This window comes from Drosophila bipectinata, chromosome XL (assembly GCF_030179905.1).
Source record: "Drosophila bipectinata strain 14024-0381.07 chromosome XL, DbipHiC1v2, whole genome shotgun sequence".
NCBI classification, from domain to species: domain Eukaryota; kingdom Metazoa; phylum Arthropoda; class Insecta; order Diptera; family Drosophilidae; genus Drosophila; species Drosophila bipectinata.
This window is the reverse complement of record NC_091734.1, coordinates 23,045,410-23,070,897: the sequence shown is the minus strand read 5'-3', so window position 1 is coordinate 23,070,897 and position 25,488 is coordinate 23,045,410. Positions and strand designations below refer to the sequence as shown.

The following is a 25,488-nucleotide window of genomic DNA, read 5'->3' as shown; positions in this document are numbered from 1 at the left end:
AAAAAAACAAACGAGCCTGTCGGGTCTTGCAGGCCTTAACGACTCGAGCAAACCAAGCTTGGCGCAATTAAATGTAGCGTCATTCTATGACGTCACAATGCATTCGGACAATGCAATGCAGTCGATCGGTCTCTGCCCCTGCCGTCTTTTTCGGGACCGTCTTTCGTTTCTTAACTCTCTCGAGTTGGTCTCGGTCGCTCCGCTAAAAGTGTAAACCGTTGAGCCACGCTGGATTATTGTTACCCTCTCAACTTGCTTCTGTTTTGTATTCTGTATTATTATATTTCGGGCAAACATGTAAATAAACACAAAAATATATAAAGTTACGGACACATTAGTAGAAGGGAATTTTGGACATATATTGCAATTACGCTCGGTAACTTAACATTGGTGACGTGATTGTGCGCGGAAAAATTATTTATTACCCGCTTAAAATGTGAAAGGTGTTCGGAATTAACTTTGCAGCTTAACTAGCTTAGTAGTTTTTAAGCTTAACTTTGCAGCTGAAAAGCACATCTGATCTGGGAATATTTATTTATTGTCAAACGTTTCATCCACTATTCTCAACTTGCATACTGCCGTTATAAAGATAACCGTGCGACGCGGACTGCGAATAAGCACTGAAAATTAAGAAAATGTGAATTTTAGTGCCACTGAATATTGACATTTAAAGTATGAATCCGTTCTGGGACTCGACCAGGATGACGTTTTTACGTCAAAGCGCTGTCGTCATGTTTAAGGATTTGGAAAGGATGCGCCTTTCGTGAATAACGTGAAGACCACTTCAGACCCGTTACCCGTTCAGCTGGTGGAAGATTTTAAGTCCGCGCATAGGGAGTTGGCCAAACTGGATCTCTCAAAGCTGAGGAGCGAGTTACGAATTAGCTTCAATGACTTGGCAAGGGAGGTGAGGCTCATCATCGACGAGGACGAATCCTTCGCTCTAAATTTCTGACCGCTCGCCGACGGTAATGAGTAGGATGCCCACTGCGAAATTGGAACAAACGTGTGGTCGTTGTTCCCAGACGTTGCCACCCTTACGTTGCCAAATATCTTAAGTTTCAATCGATGTTCTCAGCTATTACAGCCCAGTTGAAAAACTTAAGCGTCTGCGGTGCTGCCTACGGGAATCCGCATTAGAAACTGTGCGCTCACTAAAGCTCAGAAAAATATTTATGTGGCTTTGGAGCTTCTTATAAGAGGTTTAGCAACCGCTGCCTAATTTTTAAAGCTCACGTCAATGAAATTATACGTTTGGGATCAGTGAAAGGATCATCAGCTACGGGACTCCGGGTGCTATCTGAGCAGTTCAACACCTATATGCGGGCTATATGGGCACCACTCAACAAATCGCTGGCTGCGTCATCGCGCAGGTGCTACTTCAACAATTGGACCCTTCCTCTCAAGGATAAATGGAACAAGATGCAGGCGGAACCGGAGACTGTGGACTGCATTCCATCGTGGGAGTCATGGCAAGTTTCTTAGAATGTTAAAGAGAACGTGAATTGAGCATGTCGAATTTTGGATAGCATGAATTTATCTATGCCCCCAGGTCGAATCATGGACTGGTAACCATGCACGGTCTTAATTTCTTCTTACAAGGTCGCCTTCGGCTGCATGCATGTTGTGTGGCGATTCGTCCTACATTATCTCTTCCTGCCCTAGCTTTATTAGTTTATCTCCCGAGGACCGCCTAGGCGAAATTCGGAGCTTGGCTTATGTCGCAAGTGTCTAAATGTCTTCTACCGTTTAATTTCCTGGCGTCGACGGATCGTTGTTATGACACTTCTCTTCTCACAAACATGTGAATTGTCGTGCGCATCTTAATTCCGGCTCTTAGGTCAACCTCATCATAACGTCACTACTATCGATTCAGTAGGGAAGGGGAATAAAAAGCCTATAGCTCTAAAAACTGCTCCGATTTAGCTGTTAAGCAATTGGAATAGTTTGGCTTTAAAAAATTTCCCAAAAACGTTAAAGAACTCGTGGTACAAGATTTCCGTTTAGGAGAGGAAGTAGGCGTGGCAAAACTTCTCCCCTCAATTAGAATATTTTTTGCCAGGATATAAAAATATCCAATCTTGCATACATACTGCTTAAAATACAGAATGGGACAACATGCTATGTGGATAATCTGAACATCTTAGGACACAAAAGTTCAATAAAATAAAAAATGTTTGTTCAATGTTACAAAATAGGCCTAACATAATGAAGTTCCTCTCATCCAGATATTTCTATATACACTCCAATACGATCGATCTAAAACTTTAAAATAAAAACATAAAAGTAATATTTACAATACGTCGAGTAGCAACAATTACACGGGAAAACTGAGCTCCATCTTACTACACAACTACTTCTTGAATACGACGTTGCACGAACCAAACAAAAGTTACACCAGCCAAGAATCTTTCCAACAGATATTTTTAGAGAAAAACCTTTAAAGATAGGAAATGGTTATTCACAAACGAAATCTACTGTCTTGTGGTATCCTTACCGATTCATCCCCATTTTTTACAGCCGAAGCAAAAGCTATCCTTAATCCTTTCAAAGTATCCCATGTGACATGAGTGTCACGTGATTTTAACGTTTTTTATTATTGCTTCAGCGTTTAATTGCGTTATTGCGTTTTTTATTATTGAATATCATAATAAAACCAATTAATTAACAACAATATTAACAATAAAATATCTAAACAAAAATCCCAAGCTTCTATCTTCAAAAATCCCAAAGTTGGTATTTCTACCAAAAACCATTTCCAATCGTTCAGTTATATGGCAGCTATAAGATATAGTTGGCCGATCGTTATGAAATTTGGTATGTCGGATTAACTGACCAAAACTAAAATCCAAGTTCCAGCTTTCAAAAACACAAATGTTGGGTCACTTCCAATCGTTCAGTTATATGGCAGCTATAGGATATAGTCGTCCGAACCCGGTCGTTCCGACTTATATACTGCGTGCAAGGGAAGTAAGAGTGTGTGCAAAGTTTAAAGTCGATTAACTCGATGGAATGTCGGATTAACTGACCAAAACTAAAATCCAAGTTCCAGCTTTCAAAAACACAAAAGTTGGGTCACTTCCAATCGTTCAGTTATATGGAAGCTATAGGATATAGTCGTCCGAACCCGGTCGTTCCGACTTATATACTGCGTGCAAAGGAAATAAGAGTGTGTGCAAAGTTTAAAGTCGATAGCTTTAAAACTGAGAGACAAGTTCGCGTAGAAACAGGCAGACGGACCGACGGACACGCTCATATCAACTCAGGAGGTGATCCTGATCAAGAATATATATATTTTATAGGGTCGGAAATGTCTTATTCACAGCGTTACACACTTTTGGACAAAATTATAATACCCTCTGCAAGCGTATAATAAAATCTATGATTTTTTAGAAAAATAGTAACACGTATAGAACATAGAATATAAGCCGTAAAATAGTATAGGGATGATGGTCACATATAATATAATATATATTCACTCTTGTATGTACACTAGGGTGGGTCAATTTTTTTTCGCAAAAATCGTCCCCCATAATCGGAATCTACGAAGAATTCTAAAAAAATTTCACCATGAAACCATGTGTATAAAATGAATTCCTAGCTCGCGCCGTGAAGCTTAAAGATTTCACTATGAGGTACATAAGGTATTTCGAAAACATACGCATTTTCCTATTATGTTGGAGTCAATTGTAATTCATCTTTTTACAACAAATTTTATAATTTTTTTTAAATTTATTAAACTTATAATTTTTTTTAATTCGACAAAATTAGCCAAACTAGCCATGTAATGAGCCGAAGTAAGGTATCGGTCTGGAAATTGAAATATATATTTAAAGGCATTTTAAGCAACTAAATAAAAGTAGGCGTGGCATAATAAAAGGCGGAATTTAATTTTATTCAAATTGTAAACAAAGCAATCTAAATCAATCTTCTTTCATACAGAAAATATTTTGTTAACAATGCTTTTTGATGAAAGAAAAACAGTTCGCAAGAGTCAAATTAATAAAATTATGTATTTTTATTTATTATTATAAAATTATGTATTATCGCGAGAAATTATATGACCCAACAAAATTTATTTCTTATAAAACGAATCGCATTAATTTCGATTGCACCGATTATATGCATTTAGTTGACTTGGATAATGACGACATCTTATTTGAACATCCATTTACTGCAAACATCCCACACGATCACTTGTTGGAATACATAAATTCTGCTGAAATACCACATCCAGATCCAGCAATTCCATCGCACATTTAGGGCACCGAACGATGTGGCAGTTGTTAACACATGTCTCACGACGAGTTATGCCACAGAATCGAGATGCTGTTATTTCATTGACTTTAGAAAGTCGTTCCAAAGTTTCCCAAATCGAGTCAAAGAAAGACTTAAGATTCTAATTAGATGACGTTATATTCCAAGTCAACAAAATGCAAAAATTACCTAATTGTTGGAAATAAACTTTATTATAAAAAATAAAATTAAATTCCGCCTTTTATCATGCCTCGCCTACTTTTATTTAGTTGCTTAAAATGCCTTTGAATATATATTTCAATTTTCAGACCGATACCCTACTTCGTTAAAAAGTTACAGACGCATTGTACTTTCTTATATGAGGCTCAGTACATGGCTGGGTTGGCTCATTTTGTCGAATTAAAAAAAATTATAAGTTTAATAAATTTCAAAAAAAATTATAAAATTTGTTAAAAAGATGAATTAGAATTGACTCCAACATAATTGGAAAATGCGTATGTTTTTGTTTAAATAAATTTAAATGCCTTAAGGATGTAGTCTCATGTGTGAGGTTGAAAAAATCAATTTTTTTTTTTTTTTATATTTGGATAGTATTGTTTATTATGAATGTACTGTTAAAGTTTCAAATAAAAATATCAAATAATGACAGAGATACAGCCCATAATCGGGAGCGCGCCTACACCGAAAAGTATGAGTTTCTCGGTAGCGTCTAAACTTTAAACGCGTTTTTCTCGAAACGCCATTTTTTGTGTGCGGCGCAGGTGATTCACAAAATTCTATGGTACCGATCTAGCTGAAATTTGGATATGTTGTTCTAAAAAGTAACACCTCTGTCCCGTACTAGAATCATTTATTTTTAATGATTAGTTTTTTTTTTATCATTAATTTAAGATAAATTTTTTTAATTTTTTTTAATTTTTTGTTTTGTGAGTTCGCCATTTTGTTGTTTATTGATGAAAATATTTCATTCTAGTACGGGACAGAGCCATTAGCTTACGAAACAATAATCTATTCTAATTTTTTGTTTCGGATGACTCTAGCAGTCGAAATCACCTGCGCCAGGGACCTATCTTTTTTTTTTATATGCATACTTTGGCATGCTATAAAGTGTATTAAACTACACAAGAATAAATTAAACAAAATATTTTCAAATAGTTTATGATGCTTATAAAAACATATTTGAAAATTGAAACGATCGCATTATTTTTTATTAAAAAAAAATTTTTTTGAAATAACCTCTAAAAAGTAGGCCGGCACATGAGACTACATCCTTAAATACCTCGAAATACCTTATGTACCTCATAGTGAAATCTTTAAGCTTCACGGCGCGAGCTAGGAATTCATTTTATACACATGGTTCCATAGTGAAATTTTCTTAGAATTCTTCGTAAATTCCGATAATGGGGGACGATGTTCAGGATTTTTTGAACAGGAATAAATTGACCCACCCTAATGTACACTCTCTTTTCATTTCATAGCAATCGGACGTTTTCTTTTTTGTGGTTCGTTTTAACTTGTTTCGATTTTTCTTTCCATCAAACTCGAGCTTGCGACTCAATTTAAAGGATTGAATTGTAATTATATATATACAGTCAAATAGTTACGCGTTTGAGCACTTTAATATTTCGGCAAGAAAACGAAATTTATCATTCCAAAAAAAGTTATGTTTCTGTTTTTATACTATACTTTTTGCAGAACCATTTGCAGTTACCGTTTCTGCATTTATCTTTCAGTTACTGTTTTTTTAGCTCTTACATTCTCTTTCTTTATATGTTATATTCATATTGGTACAGTTTTTTTTTTTTTAACCTTGCTTTTATTTCTTTAGTCTCATCTTTCTTCTGAGACTAACAAGAGGTGTGGACGGTCCTAAAAATCGATTGCTGGGTTTCTAGCGTAACGCTAAGTCAATCCGCGAGCGAGAAAATTTGGGAGCGAAGACAGATTTTCTTTGTAGGACTCTTTTTGCTTCTGGATATCGTCTTTCACTGCGAGGATGCCCAGATCCCGGTGGATGTTTTCGTTGCAGACATACCAGGGTGCCCCAGTGAAAGTACCAAGTTCCCAGTGTAGAGTAGTAACTTGTAGTCCAGGCACAGTGGCGATCGTCAGTTTATGATGCAGTGGAGGCTGCTGGCTTTCAGTTTTAGGTGCATCTTCTTGCATTCGATGTGCTTACGCCAGGTAAATTGTATATCAAGGTAGACGCCAATGTACGTTACTTCGTTAGCTTGAGGGATCTGCATACCGTTTAGTGAAAGCGGAGGGCATGTTTGTCTATTAAGAGTGAATTTTATATGTTTACCCTTTTTTCTTTTTTTTTTTACGGCGCCAGTCGGACAGCCACCTTTTCACTACTATTGGATGATTAGCCATTTGCGTTGTGGCTTTCGTTGGGCATCTAGACTAACGATAGCGGTATCGCCGGCGAACATTGGCGTTGTTAGTTGTGCGCTCGTAGGAATATCCGGAGTATACAAAACATATAGACACGGGCCGAGTGCGCTTTCTTGTGGAACTCCAGCTTCGATGATGTAGTCACTCAAAGTAGCTGCGTTGCATCTCACTGAGAATACCCTATTGTAGTGCATAAGTCCAATAAGCCAAACTTGGTCGAAAGCTTGAGATACGTCGAAAAAAATAGCGCTACAGTATTTTCGATGTTCGAAGGCTGAGCGTATTTCGGATGTTAATCTGTTCACTTGTTCAATGGTTCCGTGGTTTCTTCGGAAGCCAAATTGGTATGCCGGGATAATGTTCCAAGCTTCCAGATGTGGTATTATGCGAGCTAACAAGAATTTTCAAACAATTTACACAAAAAATATAGAAGGCTTATTGGTCTGTATGATGACGGAATTGTGTGGAATGACCCATGCTTCGGTGTCATTATAATGATGGATTTCTTCCACTTTTTTGGGAAATAGCCAAGATTAATGATCCTATTCAATAGTTTGCAGATGACCTCTATAGCGCGTTTTGGAAGTTCGATCAGCATCTTTGGTGTCAGTAGGTCACCACCGGGAGTTTTTAGCCCTCTTATGACTTTTTCGAATTCGTTCGGTCGGAATGAAGGAGTAGTTTGCAGATGGGAAGCTTCTGGCTTAATAAGTGGCAGGAGGAAGGAATTTGAGGATGGGTTTGGCTGGAGGCACTTTGAAGATGTGTAGCGAATGTTTCAGCTCGGTCTTAGTCGCTGCGAGCTCACAGTTGTTTAATATTGGTACAGTTGTTTAAGAATTATTTGTTTAAAGCTTAATAAGCTTTAATTACAGTAAAGAAAAAAATGCTAAGCATATATTCTAATTGAAGTCAAATTCTCAACTACTATTTCATCTGATTCTATAAAACTAACCATTTTATTAATCTTTCCTCTGACTTCTGACCTCTGAAACTCTGACTTATTATACACTTGCAGAGGGTATTATAATTTTGTCCAAAAGTGTGCAACGCAGTGAAGGACACATCTCCGACCCTATAATGTATATATATTCTTGATCAGGATCACCTCCTGAGTTAATATGAGCATGTCCATCTGTCCGTCGGTCCGTCTGTCTGTCTGTCTGTTTCTACGCGAACTAGTCTCTCAGTTTTAAAGCTATCGACTTGAAACTTTGCACACACCCTTCTTTCCTTTGCACGCAGTATATAATCGGGATCGGCCGACTATATCCTATAGCTGCCATATAACTGATTGATCGGAAATGGTAAAAACTTGAATTTTTTTAGAGTTAGAGACTTCAAATTTTACGTGAGAGCTATTTTTGGCAAAACATTACGACATGCCAAACAAGGATCGGCCGACTATATCTTATAGCTGCTGTATAACTGATCAATCGAAAATGACCCAACTTTCGTGTTTTTAAAGACAGAAAGCTGAAACTTAGTACAAATTCTATTTTAGGTCAGACCCGACCTACCAAATTTCATAAGGATCGGACGACTTTATCCTATAGCTGCCATATAACTGAACGATCGGAAAGAACCCAACTTTTGTGTTTTTAAAGATAGAAAGCTGGACCTTGCTACAGATTTTAGATTTGGTCAGTTAATCTGACCTTCCAAATTTCATAACGATCGGTCTACTTTATCTTATAGCTGCCATATAACTGTACGATCGGAAATGATTTTTGGTGGAAATATCAACTTTGGTATTTTTGAAGATAGAAGTTTGGGACTTGTTTTAGATTTTGTATTATAATAAATTGGGTAATATTATCATATTCTTATAAGGATCGGCTAACTATATCCGATGTATGCGATTTATATCCGGTTTTAACTGCAAAAGTATATAAACTTCGGCTCCGCCAGAAATTAGCTTTCCTTTCTTGTTTTTTATTTAAAGTTATCAAATAACTTTTTTTTAATTTCCTTTTTCCGAATGTTATATGTTTGCCATATTTTATTTTTACTATTTCTAATTTGGTTTAAAAAATTTTAATTGTTTGATAGGACATCGAACATTGCTATTACCACGGAACAGTCAAAGATTATCCGGGTGCAAGTGCGGCATTTCATACATGTAACGGTGTCAGCGGAGTCATACATATTGGAAATGAAACATTTGTTATTCATCCGTTTTATGGCGGGGATCTTTCGGTAAGTTAATAAAAAAAATAATACAATTAAATTTAATAAAAAAAAATTTACAGTTATTATTACAGTATTAAATTAAAACAGTTTCAATACATTATCGAACCTTAAGACATTTTAAAATGCATATACAATATTTCTCATAAGATAAACTTCGTTAAGCACATCCGATATTTTCTATTTAAGTCATACAAAAGAATCTGCCATTTTACTGCAAGGGTCTACATCAGGCTTATGAAGCATTGTTGCGAGCCGGGCAGTCGTTCACCTTTTTACACAAACAGTGCTCAATGGGTCTACCTTTTAAAACCTTTTTACCAATCTTAAATTTTTTTTATACCCTTGCAGAGGGTATTATAATTTTGTCCAAAAGTGTGCAACGCAGTGAAGGAGACATCTCCGACCCTATAAAGTATATATATTCTTGATCAGGATCACCTCCTGAGTTGATATGAGCATGTCCGTCTGTCCGTCTGTCCGTCTGTCTGTTTCTACGCAAACTAGTCTCTCAGTTTTAAAGCTATCGACTTGAAACTTTGCACACACCCTTCTTTCCTTTGCACGCAGTATATAAGTCGGAACGGCCGGGATCGGCCGCCTATATCCTATAGCTGCCATATAACTGATTGTTCGAAATGGTATAACTTTGGTGTTTTTAGAGTTAGAGTTCAAATTTGACATGAGAGCTATGTTTGGCAAAATATTACGACATGCCAAATTTCATAAGGATCGGCTGACTATATCCTATAGCTGCCATATAACTGAACGATCGGAAATGACCCAACTTTCGTGTTTTTAAAGATAGAAAGCTGGAACTTGGTACAAATTATATTTTTGGTCAGTTAATCCGACCTACAAAATTTCATTAGGATCGGCCGACTATATCGAATAGCTGCCATATAACTGAACGATCGGAAATGACCCAACTTTCGTGTTTTTGAAGATAGAAAGCTGGAACTTGGTACACATTCTATTTTTGGTCAGTTAATCCGATCTACCAAATTTCATATTGATCGGTTGACTATATCTTATAGCTGACATATAACTGTACGATCGGAAATGGTTTTTGGTAGAAATATCAACTTTCGTATTTTTGAAGATAGAAGCTTGGGACTTTTTTTTAGATTTTTTATTGTAATTAATTGGTTTTATTATGATGTAATCATAAGGATCGGCCAACTATATCCGATGTGTGCGATATATATCCGGTTTTAGCTGCAAGGGTATATCAACTTCGGCTCCGCCCGAAGTTAGCTTTGCTTTCTTGTTTTTTTTTATTTATTTTTTATTTTAATCAAATGGGTAATGGGTAAAACTCGAGAGCTGTGCCAAATTCATTCCAATGGAGCCAAGTCCAATGGATCAGAAAATTTTATAAAGTACACCGGCAAACAGATTATTACAAAATTAAGAAGAAGAAGCAAACGTTGACTAATTCTATGGATACTCTAGTCCAGTGGGGGGGAAACTCTTAGTTTCCATAGCACGCATGCAGAGGGTAGGAAATTCTGCCGCAGCGCAGCGGGCACACTGACACTAACCTTTTACATCGTATTTACTGTGGAGATTGTTGTTCATGACGCCTAGCCTTCGTTGCACATCTCTTTTGTAACGTCGTCTCTTACATATGATCTGATCGACTACTCTTGGCTACAGAGTGCATATCTAAATTCTTTACACTCTACTACAGTGATCTGCAATCCGCTCAAATTTGCACAGCCAAAAAATCTGAAATTGGTGGATCCATTACGGCTGACTCATACCTGTCTTGCTGGCTTTGCAACAACTGCTCACATATTAAATGTACTGGAGGTGGACACAATGGACGCATAAATAATCTGATCAATAAGAAGATTGGCCTGACGTGGAATCTGCATGTCTTGCAGAGGAATCGAGATACGGACTTTTATGAAACAGACTAGAAATGGTTTCCTTGATGTTCGCAAGCAGTTCTCGGCCCTTAATGAGCAATTCCTTGTCCTTGAAACCCAATTCATTGTTCTAAAATTGTTAAGCGAATCTTTAAGAAAAAAAAAGGAACACCAACCTGCTGACTGCCAATTTATTGGGTACCCCTACATCCCATGCGGACAAGTCGATGCATTTTCAACACCAAATATTTTACCGTCGCCTTCTTGTCTACCTACTAAAGCTGTTCCAGCACCAAGGGACATGATGAGCCTTCCAGCAGGGAGTACAAGCCTTGAGCCTCCTATAATTTTGGAGCCTCTATCGTTGGACTACCTACATTCTGCTCCTGCTGACTGTCTCCAAGGCCTCTGATGGGTTAGATCTTCTGGACTTACGCTGAGGGTGGTTACAAATAAGGCCATATTTGTCTCTGACCTTATGCCAGATGCTACTATTGATGATGTTAGGAGTCACCCATTAAACCATCTTAAGGTAGCTCCTAATGAAATAGTTGTTTTTAAGTTTTACTTTAAACATCAGCGTTCATCAGCCCTCAGTTGGCTGAGGCTGAATTTTTGGCAGGAGGAATGAATTTGAGGCTGGGTTTGGCTGGAATACACTTTGAAGATGTGAAGCGAATGTTTCAGCTCGGTCTTCGAAGAGTTTCTCGGTCTTCGAAGAGAGAAAAATCTCGAAGAGTTTCTTATCGGGGTGGTCGTTTCAATTGGGGCGCTAAGATTTGGGTGGGCCCTCCTTAGGGGGTACTTTGTGCTTGTTGGCGAAAGATTCTGGATGTACCTCAGCTGTGCATTTTCTTCCTGTTGGTGAAAAGCCTGGTCGAGTGATCGGGTTGCTTCCTTAAGGCGTTGTTTTGAAGCTGGTGATCTGCTGTTTTGCCAATCACGACGCGTGCGCCTCTTTTCCCACACGAGCTGTTCGATTTGCTGATTAAGTTTGTAGTATTTGTTTCTGTCTACTGAGGTCTACTACTGGATATAGGAAGTCCTTCCCATGAAGAGCAAAGATTTTTTCTGCCACAACGAGTACTTCTTCCAGGGCGCTCGTAGTGTAGTCGATATGCGATTTCATGTTAAGCTCCGGGGCAAGTTCTATGTGGGCACTCACGTACTTTTTGTATTTAAGCCAGTTCGTTTTTGGCGTCGACAGGCTGAAGGCGTGGTTATTTCTGGGCCTTAAAGATGCGTTAGAAGCACGAGTGAGTGTTGTGATGATAAGTCCGAGACTGCTTTGGCACTTATTAGATTGCGAGGTATGTTATTTGTCACTGCAAAATCAATAAGGTCTGGGAGCTTTCGTGAGTCTGTTGGCCAGTATGTGGGACTTTCAGGGGAAACATAGTCCAGTTTATTTTTCACATTTATAATTGCATTGTACAATTGTCTTCCTTTGGGAGTCACCTGACGTGATACCCAGTGTGTATGTTTGGCGTTGTAGTCTCCTGCGGCTATAAAACGATCCCCAAGTGAATTGTAGAAGTCCATAGATTGTCTTTCCGAGATTGAGAAACGAGGAGGGCAGTAAACGGCAGCGAATGAAAGGATTCCGTTGCTTGACTGAATTTGTATCGATATGGCCTGCGAGAAGTTTGTTGCAAACCTTTTGTGATAATGGTGATTAATGCGTTCTCTGATTAGAACTCCAGTTCTGCCGTGGGCTTTCCCATTTCCCGCCGTGTAGCCTTTTATTTGAAAGTTGTATTTGCTTGTAAGATGTGTTTCCACCAGTAGCATAACGTCAATATCGTTTTCGGTCAAGAATTATGACAATTCTAGTTTATGCCTTGAGGCACCGTTGGCGTTCCAAATTGATATTCGTAGAGCCTGCATAGATTATTTAGACTGTTGTGCTATGAGCAGCTGTATCACCATGTTCTGGTTTTAAACAAGCGTTTGCATGGTCGTTTTCATGAATGACATAAGCTCCATCATACTTTGTTGGAGGGTAAGCATCATAGTTTCCGTTTTGCTGTGTGGCTGTTCTGGGGCCTGTTTGGCGCTTTGGGAGTTGTGCTGAATTAGAATTTCCCTTCCAGATCGTAGAGCATCGGCATAGGAGAAGCCGTTGGTGGTGTTGAGAATGGACCGAATGAGGATTTCGCAGCTTTGGCGAAGAAGTAGTCTGGCGTAGTTTTTGACGCAATGTACGCATTCTGTGGATTTTGGTTGCGCGTTGCGGTCGCTTGACGCATGCGACTCTTTAACTCCTTTTACACCAAACATCCTCAATAGTTTTCCGTATGGTTGCCTCCGCAGTTTCCACATTTCTTCACAGTACTGTCCTTGTTTGTAGTGCAGTAAGCGGAGTTGTGGGCGTCCCCGCAGACTACACAGACAGCCCGAAGTGTGCAGTAAGACCTGGTGTTTCCATACTCTTGGCAATTAGTGCATTGCACTGGGCCGTTGCGTTTATGTGGCTCTTCAACAGTGAGATTCCGATGCAAAAGATATTGCAGGTTGTAGATTGGGTGGACTTCCTTCTTCTTCAGCGACCTGCTTTCTGCCTCGAGCTCGACCTTGAAGAGGGGTTGTGACTTTTTATCTTTATTTAGAATGTTAATAACATTCTTGGCGGCGAAGCCCTTTTCTTTAAGGGCGGTTTTTATTTCCGCGGCGGTAACATCGGGTTTGATTCCCTTTACTACCACTTGTAGGCCCTTACTGCTTTTCGGCTTGTACATGTAATAGTTTTTCTGTACAGTGTCCAGATATTTGGACACGATTCGGAAGTGCTCTTCAATCTTGGTTTGCACCTTTGTTTCATGGATGTTCCCTTTGATAAGCGGAACAACATGAAAGTTGTCACCGTTCCCGATCAACGACGCAATTTTGTTGACCAGGGCACTCGAGCTTTTTTCCCTAATATAGATTGGAGGGGGCTTGGGTTTTTTTGCGGTATCTTGGGCTGGTTGGTTTTCCTCAACCTCCGCCAGTAGGGCAAATCTGTCAGTAAGTAGTGGATCTGAATAGTTAAAAAAAAAAAAATTGTTTACGTTTTATTTCCAAATAAAACAAAATGACATTTAAGAGAACACGTTTTGAATTACCATTTATATTAATTTCATCGATTTGAAACAAATTCACTCCATAAAGTAAACGCTATCTGAAAAAAAAAGTAGTATTTTTTGCCTGTCCAGATTTCATTGTCCGCTTCTGTATGTACTTTAACCTGTTGAGCCATTAAACCATAAGTTGACAATTAATTTTCAATGTGTTACTTGCGAAAGAGCAATTACGTTTTCCTGCATTTTAATATGCGGTCAGCAGAATGATTCAACAAATTTTGTAGGATACTTCAACTTTAGATTTATACTAAGGGTTTTTTTATCTTGTTTTACTCTGCATTTTTATTTCGTTTTGGTAAATTCCGAATAAGGAGGATAAATATCGCATACATGGAGCTACCTTATGGCTTTTATATTAATATATTGTCGTTTTGTTAAATAGTTTTAAATTAAAAGGGCTAAAGACTTTTCAGAAATTGTTGTCATCTCTTTCTGCTTAAATTGGTTCGTCATATCAGCTATATTTTCTCTATTCAATGATGTGTGCAATAGAGGAGAAGTGTCACCCGTTTTCAATTGTTTGGCTAATGTACTTAGAAGTTGCATGCAACAACAGCGGCATGGAATCTTCAGTTTTATGGACCACATCCGATGCCAGTTTTCGCTTTAACTTTGGTCCTGCCTCAATGTATGTCAAGTGTTTGCGACAAGGCCTTTCGCGTGAAATATATTCTTTAGGAAACTCAATTTTTAAAGATGATGCGAGCCATTGCGCTTTTGTTTAAAACGATCGTGCATTCTGTTGCAGTTTGGCAAATTAGTGTTCATGAATCCAAAGATAACCCTGAGTTTATCTTTTATTATGTTTTGCTGGACATCATTTAATCCATCCTCCTCAATATTTTGCAAAAAAACTGCTGCATAGCAGCTTGTTGGCGGTGATTGTCGCTCCAAATATCAAGCAAAGTTAAATGTAAAAATGTACCTGAAACTGCAACATTGAGTATTGCCATAAGTCGGGAAAAAACGGGAAAAATGTTAACTACTATTTGATTGTTAACAGTTTGGTTGGTAACATTCAGCTTTAAAATTGCCCCGACTGCCCTACACTCAGTGCTGCCAACCAACATTTTTAAACTGTCAAATAAAAAAAATTTGAAAAATTTAAAGCTAGCTGCTGGAAAAAAATTTTGCATTTTTTAAAATTAAACTAGCCACCTATAGTATCATTTAAAATTTGGGCAGCACTCCTTAAACGTGTGGATTCGGGAGGTAATCACCGATTTAAGCGATCGTAAATTGAGTAAATGGATCGTATTTATTGCTCTAAGCCATCAGAGCCGTAACCGACACGGCGGTTACGCAGCCATCGCGGGAACTCGGTAGAAATGTGGAGAAAAGGAGTATTGCGCGATGGTAACACTACCTGGACGACCTGGCGCTGCTCGTGGTGGCGAAGGAAATCAAGGACGTGGAAGCCAAGGCGAATGAAGCAATACGAAGTAGAGGTCTGCATGAATACAGTCAAAGCAGCATTTGGCACTCTCACTCAAAGTTCTGACTGACTGAGTGAGACATTGAGTAAAACGGATTTGGCAAATGTGGTCTGTGGTGTGTGCGGGGGAGTTTTTAGTATGTAGGCGCCGGCTAGAAAACCGGTAAATCGTGCATGCTATTGGTACGGGCCAATAGTATCTAGGATAGATTTCCACCTCAATGGCGCAATCCAAAATAAAAAAAAAGGCCATGAGCGAGACGTTGCACACATTTATACTTTGTGTGTGCGGCAGAGCTCGGGCAGAGAAATTTCCCATGCCCCTATAATAGAGCCCTGCCGGCCACTGCTCTGAGTTCATTTATTGGTATAGTTTACTACTCTTATGAATCTTAGTATTTTTATTGGCGCACTGTTAAAACACGTCTGTACCTTCCAAGCAAACTTTACGATTAAATTTAAAACCGCATTGTAAAAGAGTTCAAAGAAAATAATGTATTTAGTATACATTTAAGAATGTATTCAAATAAGTATTTGTCAAATTTAACACAGTACAAATTTTCATTTTACAGAAACATCCACATGTTATATTTGAAGCTCGTACGAAAGCAAACAAAGGATGTGCTAATTCTGGAAATCTAGACTCTTGGCGTTTGTCTCGCCGCACGAAGCATCTGCCAGCGGGAATCGCAGGTGTAGTGGAAGATATTTTTGAAGGCAATGGTATGCGTATGCGACGAGATGTACGAGAAGCTACAAAGTACATTGAAACTGCAATTGTTGTCGACAAGGCAATGTTTGATAAACGCAATGGAAGCACACGTGCCGAGGTAATTCACGACGCTATTCAAGTTGCTAATATAGCAGATTTGGTGAGTATTCATTCAACGTTTTTTCTCCATCATTATAAAAATGGGTAAAAATCTTCTTATAGTATTTTCGAACTTTAAATACTCGAGTATCGGTTGTTTATATTGAGACGTGGGGTAAAAATCAGGCTATCATCGATGGAAGCAAAGATATAAGCAAAGCAATATCTAACTTTAATGATTACACATCCCGAAACTTATTTCAAGTGGAGCGTGATACTACTCAGTTGCTTTCGTAAGTAAATCAAATTATAGCTAACATATGTAATTTTATTTTTATTTTTTTCATGCAGAGGTGAAATATTTGCCGGTGGGGAAGCTGGAATGGCTGTTCCTGAAACTGTTTGTACACCACGCGCAGTAGGCATAAGTGTGGATGTAAACGTATATGAGCCACATCTTTTGGCTGGTACAATGGCTCATATGATCGGACACAACATTGGAATGGGACATGACGATGGACGTAAGCTGAGATACATATAAATACATATAAACCTTATATTTTCTAAATAGTTAAAATAAACACTCTTCTTAAGTTGTATATAAAAAATGTTACAATAGTATGAAACAACAAAACACAGCTATAGTGGAGTTTTTCGACTAACTTAACTCACAACTTAACTAATTTAATTGCACCCCCAGTGGGCGAGCTACAATTTTCCAAAAACCCGCCGGGATTGGACGACTATATCCTATAGCTGCAATATAACTGATTGATCGGAAATGGTATAACTTTGGTGTTTTTAGAGCAGTTGGGGGCAAAACGCACACATGTTTAGAATTTGAGTGAATGCGTAGCAGCAAAAAACAATGAGAGCAGAGCATTCACAGAGCAAAAAAACATAATTTTTTATTTAATTTTTCGTGGGAAGAAGTTGGAATAGGCCCTAAAATAGTGTATTCATTTAAAAGAAAGCTTTTCCAGCTACAGTTCTTAAACAAATGGAAATCTACGCTTCCCCATCTATATTTTCTATGGAGAAAACTTGTTCCAACCTAATTTCTTAGAAAACTTTTCTCAGTGAAAACATTTTTTTTTTAAGTTTGGGCTGCGGCAGAATTTCCGTCCCTATGCAAAATAAATTTTTCACTAGTGAATTATAAAAAAAATTTTTTTATTTTTTATAATCACTTATTCCCTATTACAATTTATTAATAGGTCCAACTTATTTAATTCACTGCTCTTATACTTTTTTAAAATTGTTATTTTGCTCAGTTCGGATCTCAAAATCGGACTTCTGATCTCTAGATCAATAATCAATAATCAAACCTCGGCTTAAGAGATTTATCTCAAAAACTGATTTAGAGAATGACTCAAGAGAGTCGGAGAATAGGATGATGTAATTTGTCAATTAAAATTGAAATCTTTAATTGGGCGAAAATTTATGTTTACATTGGCGAACATTAGGGATCGCATAGGGAATTTTTGTGTTTAACTTGGCTGACATTAGGGATCAGTTGGAATCACTTAGCAGACAGTGTGAACTGATCTGGTTAAGAAATTAGAGACCGCCTAAGGGATTTTTGTGTTTAGGGTGGCGGACATTAGGGATCACTTAGCGGACTGTGGGAACTGATTTGGATAGGAATACTTTGGAGGGGTACTTAACAGAAATCCTGACCAAGGAAATATCTCGGATCTATCCGAGTTATTTGGAAATAAGTTCTCGGCTGAAAGTTGTTTATAAATTGGGTAAGGGCCCTCGAGTTGTCGAGTAACTCCCCCCATTCTAAATTGAATCTTCCCGATTCATTGGAACTGATGGATATATTGAATGTAATTGATTGACAATGATATTTTCTCCTAGGATATTTCCATTGTCGGGAATATTATTTATTTCATTATCGGAAATATTGCTTTCTGGTTCAATTTATAAATGATTTTGCCATGGTTTGAACATTAAAAATTTTCTGAATTTGATTATAATCATAATAATTAAATATATTATGTGAATATTATTAATATTAACTTAACTGGTATTTAAGTTTTATTATTATGAATAAATGAATTTAGTATGTTAATATTGTTCTGTATTTTTTCCATTTACAAAAATGGCTCCATTTTGGATTACAAAATTTTTCTCGGATTTTGTTATAAAAAGTTGTTTCTCCATTTAGTAATCTAGTGAAACCTAGATTAACCTTCTGGGTTAAGTGTGCAATAATTATTAAATGTTTCCGTCTTAAAATTAGACATTACGTAGTACTTACCATTTCTACATTTTGCGACGTGATTATCAATTAATAATTTTCCATCATCATGTGAAATGGATCTTGAATTGTAAACGTCACAACGATCGGTAATCAGTGGTGTATCTAGGGTTGGTGGCGCGCGGTTCAAAGCGGAAAATTTGCGCCCTTCTATCCCTCTACCTTATGAACGTGACAGATTTTAAAATGGAAAATTACTTCTGAATTATAACTTTTTTGGCCTTGGTTGACGCTCACATGAAGCCACAGATAATGGTAGAGTCAGAAAAATTTTCCAAGCCGTTACAATTGTTTTTTACGCCTCTAATCCCGACGAAAAAATGTATAATAAAATTCCTTTTGGAGTGAAATCAAGAGTTTTCCTTTTTATCGACCCTTTTCATAAGAAAAATAAAATCATTGATATCGTGGAACCATTCCTTTCCATTCCAATCAATCAAAAACTTTCAATAGTTTTCTATCCAAAATTTGTTTTATCGTCATCGAGATATTTTTTAAAGTCAAAGAAAATCCGAAGCGTTGATTCAGCATTCTCAAGCAAGCAAAGCGAGTAGAAACTTTTATCTTTCTTTCCTAAGGGCTGTCCAAAATTTCAACTAAAAAACGTCCTGCTTCTTGGTACATATCAAAAGCAGCGTCATCAGCAAGTTCACCTGGCATCTTACGTTTTCGAATTATTCTTTTCGAAATCGTTACGCCCATTTCTTTACAAAGTTTTATAGCTTTCAATATCATTGTGTCGCAAAGACTAACTCTCCACTCTTTTATGTGTTCTGACAATGTCTCCAGTAATTCTACCGCTTCATAAATGCTGATCTCTTTGGTTTGAAGCATTTTCTGCATTCTGTCAACAGAAGCAAGGATCTCTGCCCATAAAAGGACCAGAACCATGAAATCAAATTTTTCAACAGCGCCGATGACAAGTGCTGCGTCTTGTCTCGTATCTACGGTTTCAGAAAACGTATCTCGGAGTATCTCTAGAGCTGTTATAACTTCATTGAGATGGGTAGATAAAGTATTCACTGCTGCTGCGTTGGCACTCCATCTAGTATCAGACTGGCGTTTGACCGATTCTTATGAAATTTGGTGGGTCGTATTATTTTGTCAAAAATAGCATTTTTACAGGAGTTATTCTTATAGTGATTATAATAATAAAAGGTATTTTTGTTGTGGTTGTTGTCATGATTAAATTATTATTGTTTTGCTGATTATTGTAATTGTTGTTTTGTTGTATTCGCTTGTGGTTGAAACGTATTTGTCCATTTCCACCAGAGCTTGGCTCACTATGTTTTCTCTGAAAAGTTTAGAAACTATTTGCGAATGAGCCCTCATGTTGTGGCTTTCCAATTCCTGAACAACGACCATTGCATTTGGTAGGTCAGGTAGATTTATTGAAAAAATAGTATCTGAAATTTGGCCGTTGAGGCCGGTAGCTGTCTTCCTATAGGTTTGTTTCTACCATAGGTCATAATAGTTTTATTAATTAGTAAAGTTAATTTTCTATTATTAATCCATTATTAATTTACCATTTGGGTAATTTCTTATTAAGTAGGGTAAGCCTACTCCGGGCTTTTGTCTAAAAAATGGTCCTCCTCCTAATTCTAATTCTCTCTGGTACTCCCTTAATTCCTGCACTTAATTTAATACTGTACCATTATGGGTTAAGGTATAATTTGCCATTCCCGTTATTTTGTTTCTTAATATAGATAAGGCAGAATACAACTTTTCACTCCCTCTGGCACATTTCCCTATGGCTATTGGAGCTGTTTCTCTCCAGCTTACATACTTATCTTCTTCACCTTTATTTTTCCTGACAGATTTGATGATCTATAATCTCTATCTGACAATCCTCAACCGATTTTATTTTATGAGGAAGCTGCGATTTTAAGTTTACGATCTCCTTCCTTAATGAATTTACTTCAAAGTTTACAATCTAGTAAATTAAATCTCCTACATTTAACCAAAGATTAAAAAGTACATAGATGGAACATCTCATACATACTATGGCGGGTTCCAGCGCTGGGGTGTATCTATGAATTTAACTCAAAGACTATATAAAAACTACGGATAAGATTTTTATTTAAAAAAAAAAACATTTTTTAGGACTGGAAAGTATAGGAAAAAATTTTTGCCACGAGACTCCAGGCGGCCATAAACGGGGCGGGCAAATTGGCCGCAAAGCAGTGTGACTTCCGGAAAGGTAAGTCGATGGTTGATGCTATCTTGCGGGAAAATACCTTACAGCAAAGGCTATATTACAAGGCACCCGATGTGAAGCCAAACAAGAAAGAAAAGCTAACTTCGGGCGGAGCCGATGTTGATATACCCTTGCAGTTACACCCGGATATGTATCGCAAACATCGGATATAGTCGATCGTTAGGAGAATATGATAATATAAACCAATTTATTATAATACAAAATCTAAAAAAAGTCCCAAACTTCTATCTTCAAAAATACCAAAGTTGGTATTTCTACCAAAAACCATTTCCGATCGTTCATTTATATGGCAGCTAAAGGATAGAGTGGACTATGGGCAAGGACCCCATAGATGCCCAATCCAAAAAGACACAAACCATTTCCCTGATTATCTTATGGTAGTTGAAAGGTCTAACTGGCGTATTAAAAAAAACGAACAAAAGTTTTAACGTGTAACGTTTACTCTTTATAGACAACTATGCACTTTGCATTCACTAAATGGTATGCAGATATATCGTAACTAGACGCTTGGATAGGCGACTAGCCTGGCATAAACACAATGGCGGACCACTGCGGCTGCTATAGAGCGCGATAGTCGCCTTGTTTGCTTTATCCATAGTATTAAGCTTCTAGTCCAGTTATCCTTGCGGCTGGTATAGAGCGCCATAGTCGCCTTGTTTGCTCTATCCATAGTATTAGGCTTCTAGTCCTGTTTTCTGTCTAGCGTAATTTCTAGGTACTTGGCGGAACCACTGAGGGAAAGTGTTTTCCCTGATAGTTTAAGATGTCGTAAACGTGGTATTTTGAACTTTCTTGTGAAGAGGACAGGTTCGGTCCCAGACCGTACTTATTTGCCCATGCTGAAAGAACCCTCTGGTTGTCCGTCATGCGGTCGCATTGAGTCTGGGAAAATTTTTCAGAGAAGGCAATTGCGACCTAATCTGCATAAGCAATAACTTTTCAACCACCACTTTCTGGGGATCGTAGTAGGTAGTTAAGGGGGAAGAGTATACCTCCTTGCGGAGTGCCTCTCCTGACGAATCTTTGAAAAAAATTCTCGTCCTAGCGTCGCCTCAATAGTTCTGTTTACCAGGATCTGTTTTATCGTCAGCGCAATGATTATTGAACATGGCAGTATGTTGTTAAACGCACCTTCTATGTTTAAAAAAGCAATAAGCGCGTATTCCTTGTCACTAAGAGCCTTTTCGATGAACTAAGTGATCTCGTGGAGTGCCGTCTCCAAGGATCGCCCCTTCCTATACGCGTGCTGTGATCACGAAATGTCCTCTGGGTTAAAGGTAAGATTAATGTGGAGAGAGATAAGTCTCTCCATTGTTGAGGAAGGAGGAAGGACGACAGGCTTATTGGTCTAATGCAGAGGTCGGCACGGCCCTATCTCGGGGGCATAGGAAATTTCTCTGCCCGAGCTCTGCCACACACACACAGTATACATGTGTGAAACGTCATGCTCACAGCCTACTTTCTGCTATTCGTTACTAACACTAATGCGGTAAAATCATATCAATGTATTGGGGTGCCGACCACTGGTCTAAACTCCTAGGGAAGAAGTGCGATGGTTTTCCCGCTTTGGGTATAAAGACAGCCTTCGTCCGAAACCACGTCTTGGGCACGATGCATATTCTGAAAATGGCTGTGAAGGTTTTCTTAATACATAACCACAGATTGGATCCGGCATTGGTTAGTTGAACCTGTAAGATGGCATCTAGGCCTGAAGATTTGAAAGACGTCAAACTGTTTATCGCCCAACTAAGATTCCTATTACTTAGGGGGTATTCGAGCTGGCTCCGGAGGGGGAGAGCTGTCGCCTTGGCTCTGCGTTTCCGGGGTTGTTTCCTCCTAAGGACGCTCTGAGAAATGAGGATTTGTGGAAACCCCTAGGGTTTCCTTGCTGGACCGTGTCCAGCTACCATCCGAGGTTTTAATGTATCCCACATAAAGTGCAATGGTTGCGAGGACCTTTCTGAGTCGGCAGGCCTCCAATGTCTCCTGAATGCTGGAGCAGAACCCTGTCCTGGCATTCCTCTTTGCCATACGCAGTTCCTTGTTGTACTGCTTGAGGTCCGCTTTATACGCCTCCCAATCTACTTTGTTTTTGTCCTGCTAGCAAAGTTAAAGGCTTTACGGGACTTGGTCTTAAAGGGCGGAAGTGTTGCGACCACAATGGTGGTTTTTTTTACTTCTTCGTTAGAGGTTCCCCCAAGGATCTGTCTAGTTTCTTCCTGTAGAGCTCCCAGTAGGATTGCGTACTTTTAGCCGTATGTATCAATGAGCCGAGAAGAAGTGCTTCTCTAGGATTCCACATCTTACCACCCTGTCTGCTATACAGTCTGAGTTAAGAGTAATGTCAAGTACAAGCTGAGTTCTATGCCCCTATTATCCACCAGAAATTTTGAGCTTAGGATAAAATCGAATATTGACTCACCTCTTTCGTGAGCGTCACTGCTCCCTCACTGATGATGATGTTGGCTCATTTCCGATCATTCAGTTATATAGCATCTATAGGTTATAGTCGGCCGATCCTTATAAAATTTAGTAGGTCGGATTACCTGATGTAAAATTTGAACTCTTTAACACAAGTTATAAAACACAAGTTATAAAACACAAGTTATAAAACAAAGTTATACCATTTCCGATCAATCAGTTATATGGCAGCTATAGCTATATACTGCGTGCAAAGGAAAGAAGGGTGTGTGCAAAGTTTCAAGTCGATAGCTTAAAAATGAGAGACTAGTTTGCGTAGAAACAGACAGACAGACAGACGGACATGCTCACATCAACTCAGGAGGTGATCCTGATCAAGAATGTATATACTTTATAGGGTCAGAGATGTCTCCTTCACTGCGTTGCACACTTTTAGACAAAATTATAATACCCTCTGCAAGGGTATAAAAACATAGTCCCAAGATTATATCCATTCAAGAAACACACCTACACTGCACTCAAAAAATACCAATACCGATTTATTATACGCTATATCGCGAAAACACTTCCACCAACAGTTTTGTGGGAGTCGCTCTCCTCATCCAAAACTCATTGGAACAAAAAAATGAACCAATTAGCTCCTTTGACTTTGACTCAATAGCAATATCAATTTAGTTCAAAACCGAATTCACTATCTTCATACATTCCACCCAACAAAAACTACAGAATACTAAACCTAAGATACATATAAGACAATTAACGAATTTCCCTAGTTATTACTGGCGACTTTAATAGCTGGCACAGAAGCTGGGGCTCACCAACCAACAACAAAACAGAAAAAACCTTATTTGAATACATTAATCAGTCTTCACTCACAATTCTAAACAATGGCTCAGCCACCCACTTCACCACCCACATCACATTCACGCATATAGATCTCTCAATTCCATCTCCATCTCTTAATCTGAGCTCCAAATGGTATACGGATCGTTACAAAATTTGGTAGCCACCCACTTCACCACCCACATCACATTCACGCATATAGATCTCTCAATTGCATCTCCACCTCTTAATCTGAGCTCCAAATGGTATACGAATCGTTACAAAATTTGGTAGGTCGGATGAACTGATCAAAACTAAAATCTATACCAAGTTCCAGTTTTCTATCTTCAAAAATGCAAAAGTTGGGTCATTTCCGATCGTTCAGTTATATGGCAGCTATAGGATATAGTCGGCCGATCCTTATGAAATTTGGGATGTCGTATTATTCAGCCAAAATAGCTCAAGTGTAAAATTTGAACTTTCTAACTTTAAAAAACCAAAGTTATACCATATCCGATCAATCAGTTATATGGCAGCTATAGGATATAGTCGGCCGATCCCGGCCGTTCCGACTTTTATACTGCGTGCAGAGGGTGAAGGGTGGTGAAAGAAGGGTGTGTGCAAAGTTTCAAGTCGATAGCTTTAAAACTGAGAGACTAGTTCGCGTAGAAACAGACAGACGGACATGCTCATATAAACTCAGGAGGTGATCTTGTTCAACAATATATATACTTTATAGGGTCAGAGATGTCTCCTTCACTGCGTTGCACACTTTTGGAAAAAATTATAATACCCTCTGCAAGAGTATAATGAGAGTAGCTGCTTACTATATAAAAAATAGCGAAATCGAAACGAAAAAGATGTGGCCTCGTCAACGTTATTATTTGATCTATATTTCCCTAATCTTAAGCCAAACTTATCTATTGCGGCGAAGCGGTGCGAATTCGCACAAGAGCGAATATGAGCTTTCACTCCCGCTCCGCCTTAAGCTATCTTAGACTAGATTTAAATACTAACAATTCAACTACAAAATGAAATTCAAATTAAAAACAACTTCAAACTAATATCAAATCCAATAAAAAACGTTGAATCCGTTAACACCGGCCCCGTTGAAGGCCTCCATCCGGCTTCAACTCTCTGGCAGCTGCGCCAGCTTGTGGACTGCGCTCCGCTTCAGAGCTAGTCCTGACGACGGCGACCCTGACCCTTCCGTCCGCGCCGGCGTGCGTTGCTCTTACCCTTCCTGTTAGCCACTGTTGTGGTGGCTGGTGATACTCTGCGATCAGAACCAGCTCGCCCGTCCGGATATCGTCCTCCTGGTGCTTCCACTTCCACCGCGCCTGGAGGCCCCAGACGTACTCCTGGGACCATCGCTGCCAAAACGTTTGCTTGATTGACGAGCCAAGCCGCCATTGCCGCAAGCACCTTAGACCACCTGCTGGTGGGACGATGAGCGGCCCGCCTGTCTACAGGTGCCCGGGAGTAAGCGCCTCACTGTCTCTTCGGTCCTGACTCAAGCCCCCAGGGATTGTGAGTTCAGAACGGCTTCGACTCCAATGAGGACGGTCTGCAGCTCCTCCGCGATCAGCCGTAGGAGTAGATGTTTTACATACTTCACACCTGTCTCTCATAGTCCGCCCATGTGCGGGACCTGCGGCGGTATGAACGCAAA

At 38.7% G+C, this 25,488-nt stretch overlaps 1 protein-coding gene across 13 annotated transcripts in view; it reads left to right on the top strand.

The window, feature by feature from the left end:
• Nucleotides 1–25,488, top strand: part of mmd (disintegrin and metalloproteinase domain-containing protein mind-meld) — a 747,894-nt gene that overhangs the window by 414,847 nt on the left and 307,559 nt on the right. For all 13 annotated transcript variants that reach the window (XR_011443137.1, XR_011443136.1, XM_070281095.1 and 10 more), the window contains exons 10-13: nt 8,707–8,853; nt 15,848–16,147; nt 16,210–16,379; nt 16,438–16,607. Coding sequence is in view for 11 of the 13 variants with exons in the window: in XM_070281095.1 (XP_070137196.1) it covers nt 8,707–8,853; nt 15,848–16,147; nt 16,210–16,379; nt 16,438–16,607 (787 nt within the window). In the remaining 2 variants the exon portion in view is untranslated. The remainder of the gene's footprint in view (nt 1–8,706; nt 8,854–15,847; nt 16,148–16,209; nt 16,380–16,437; nt 16,608–25,488) is intronic.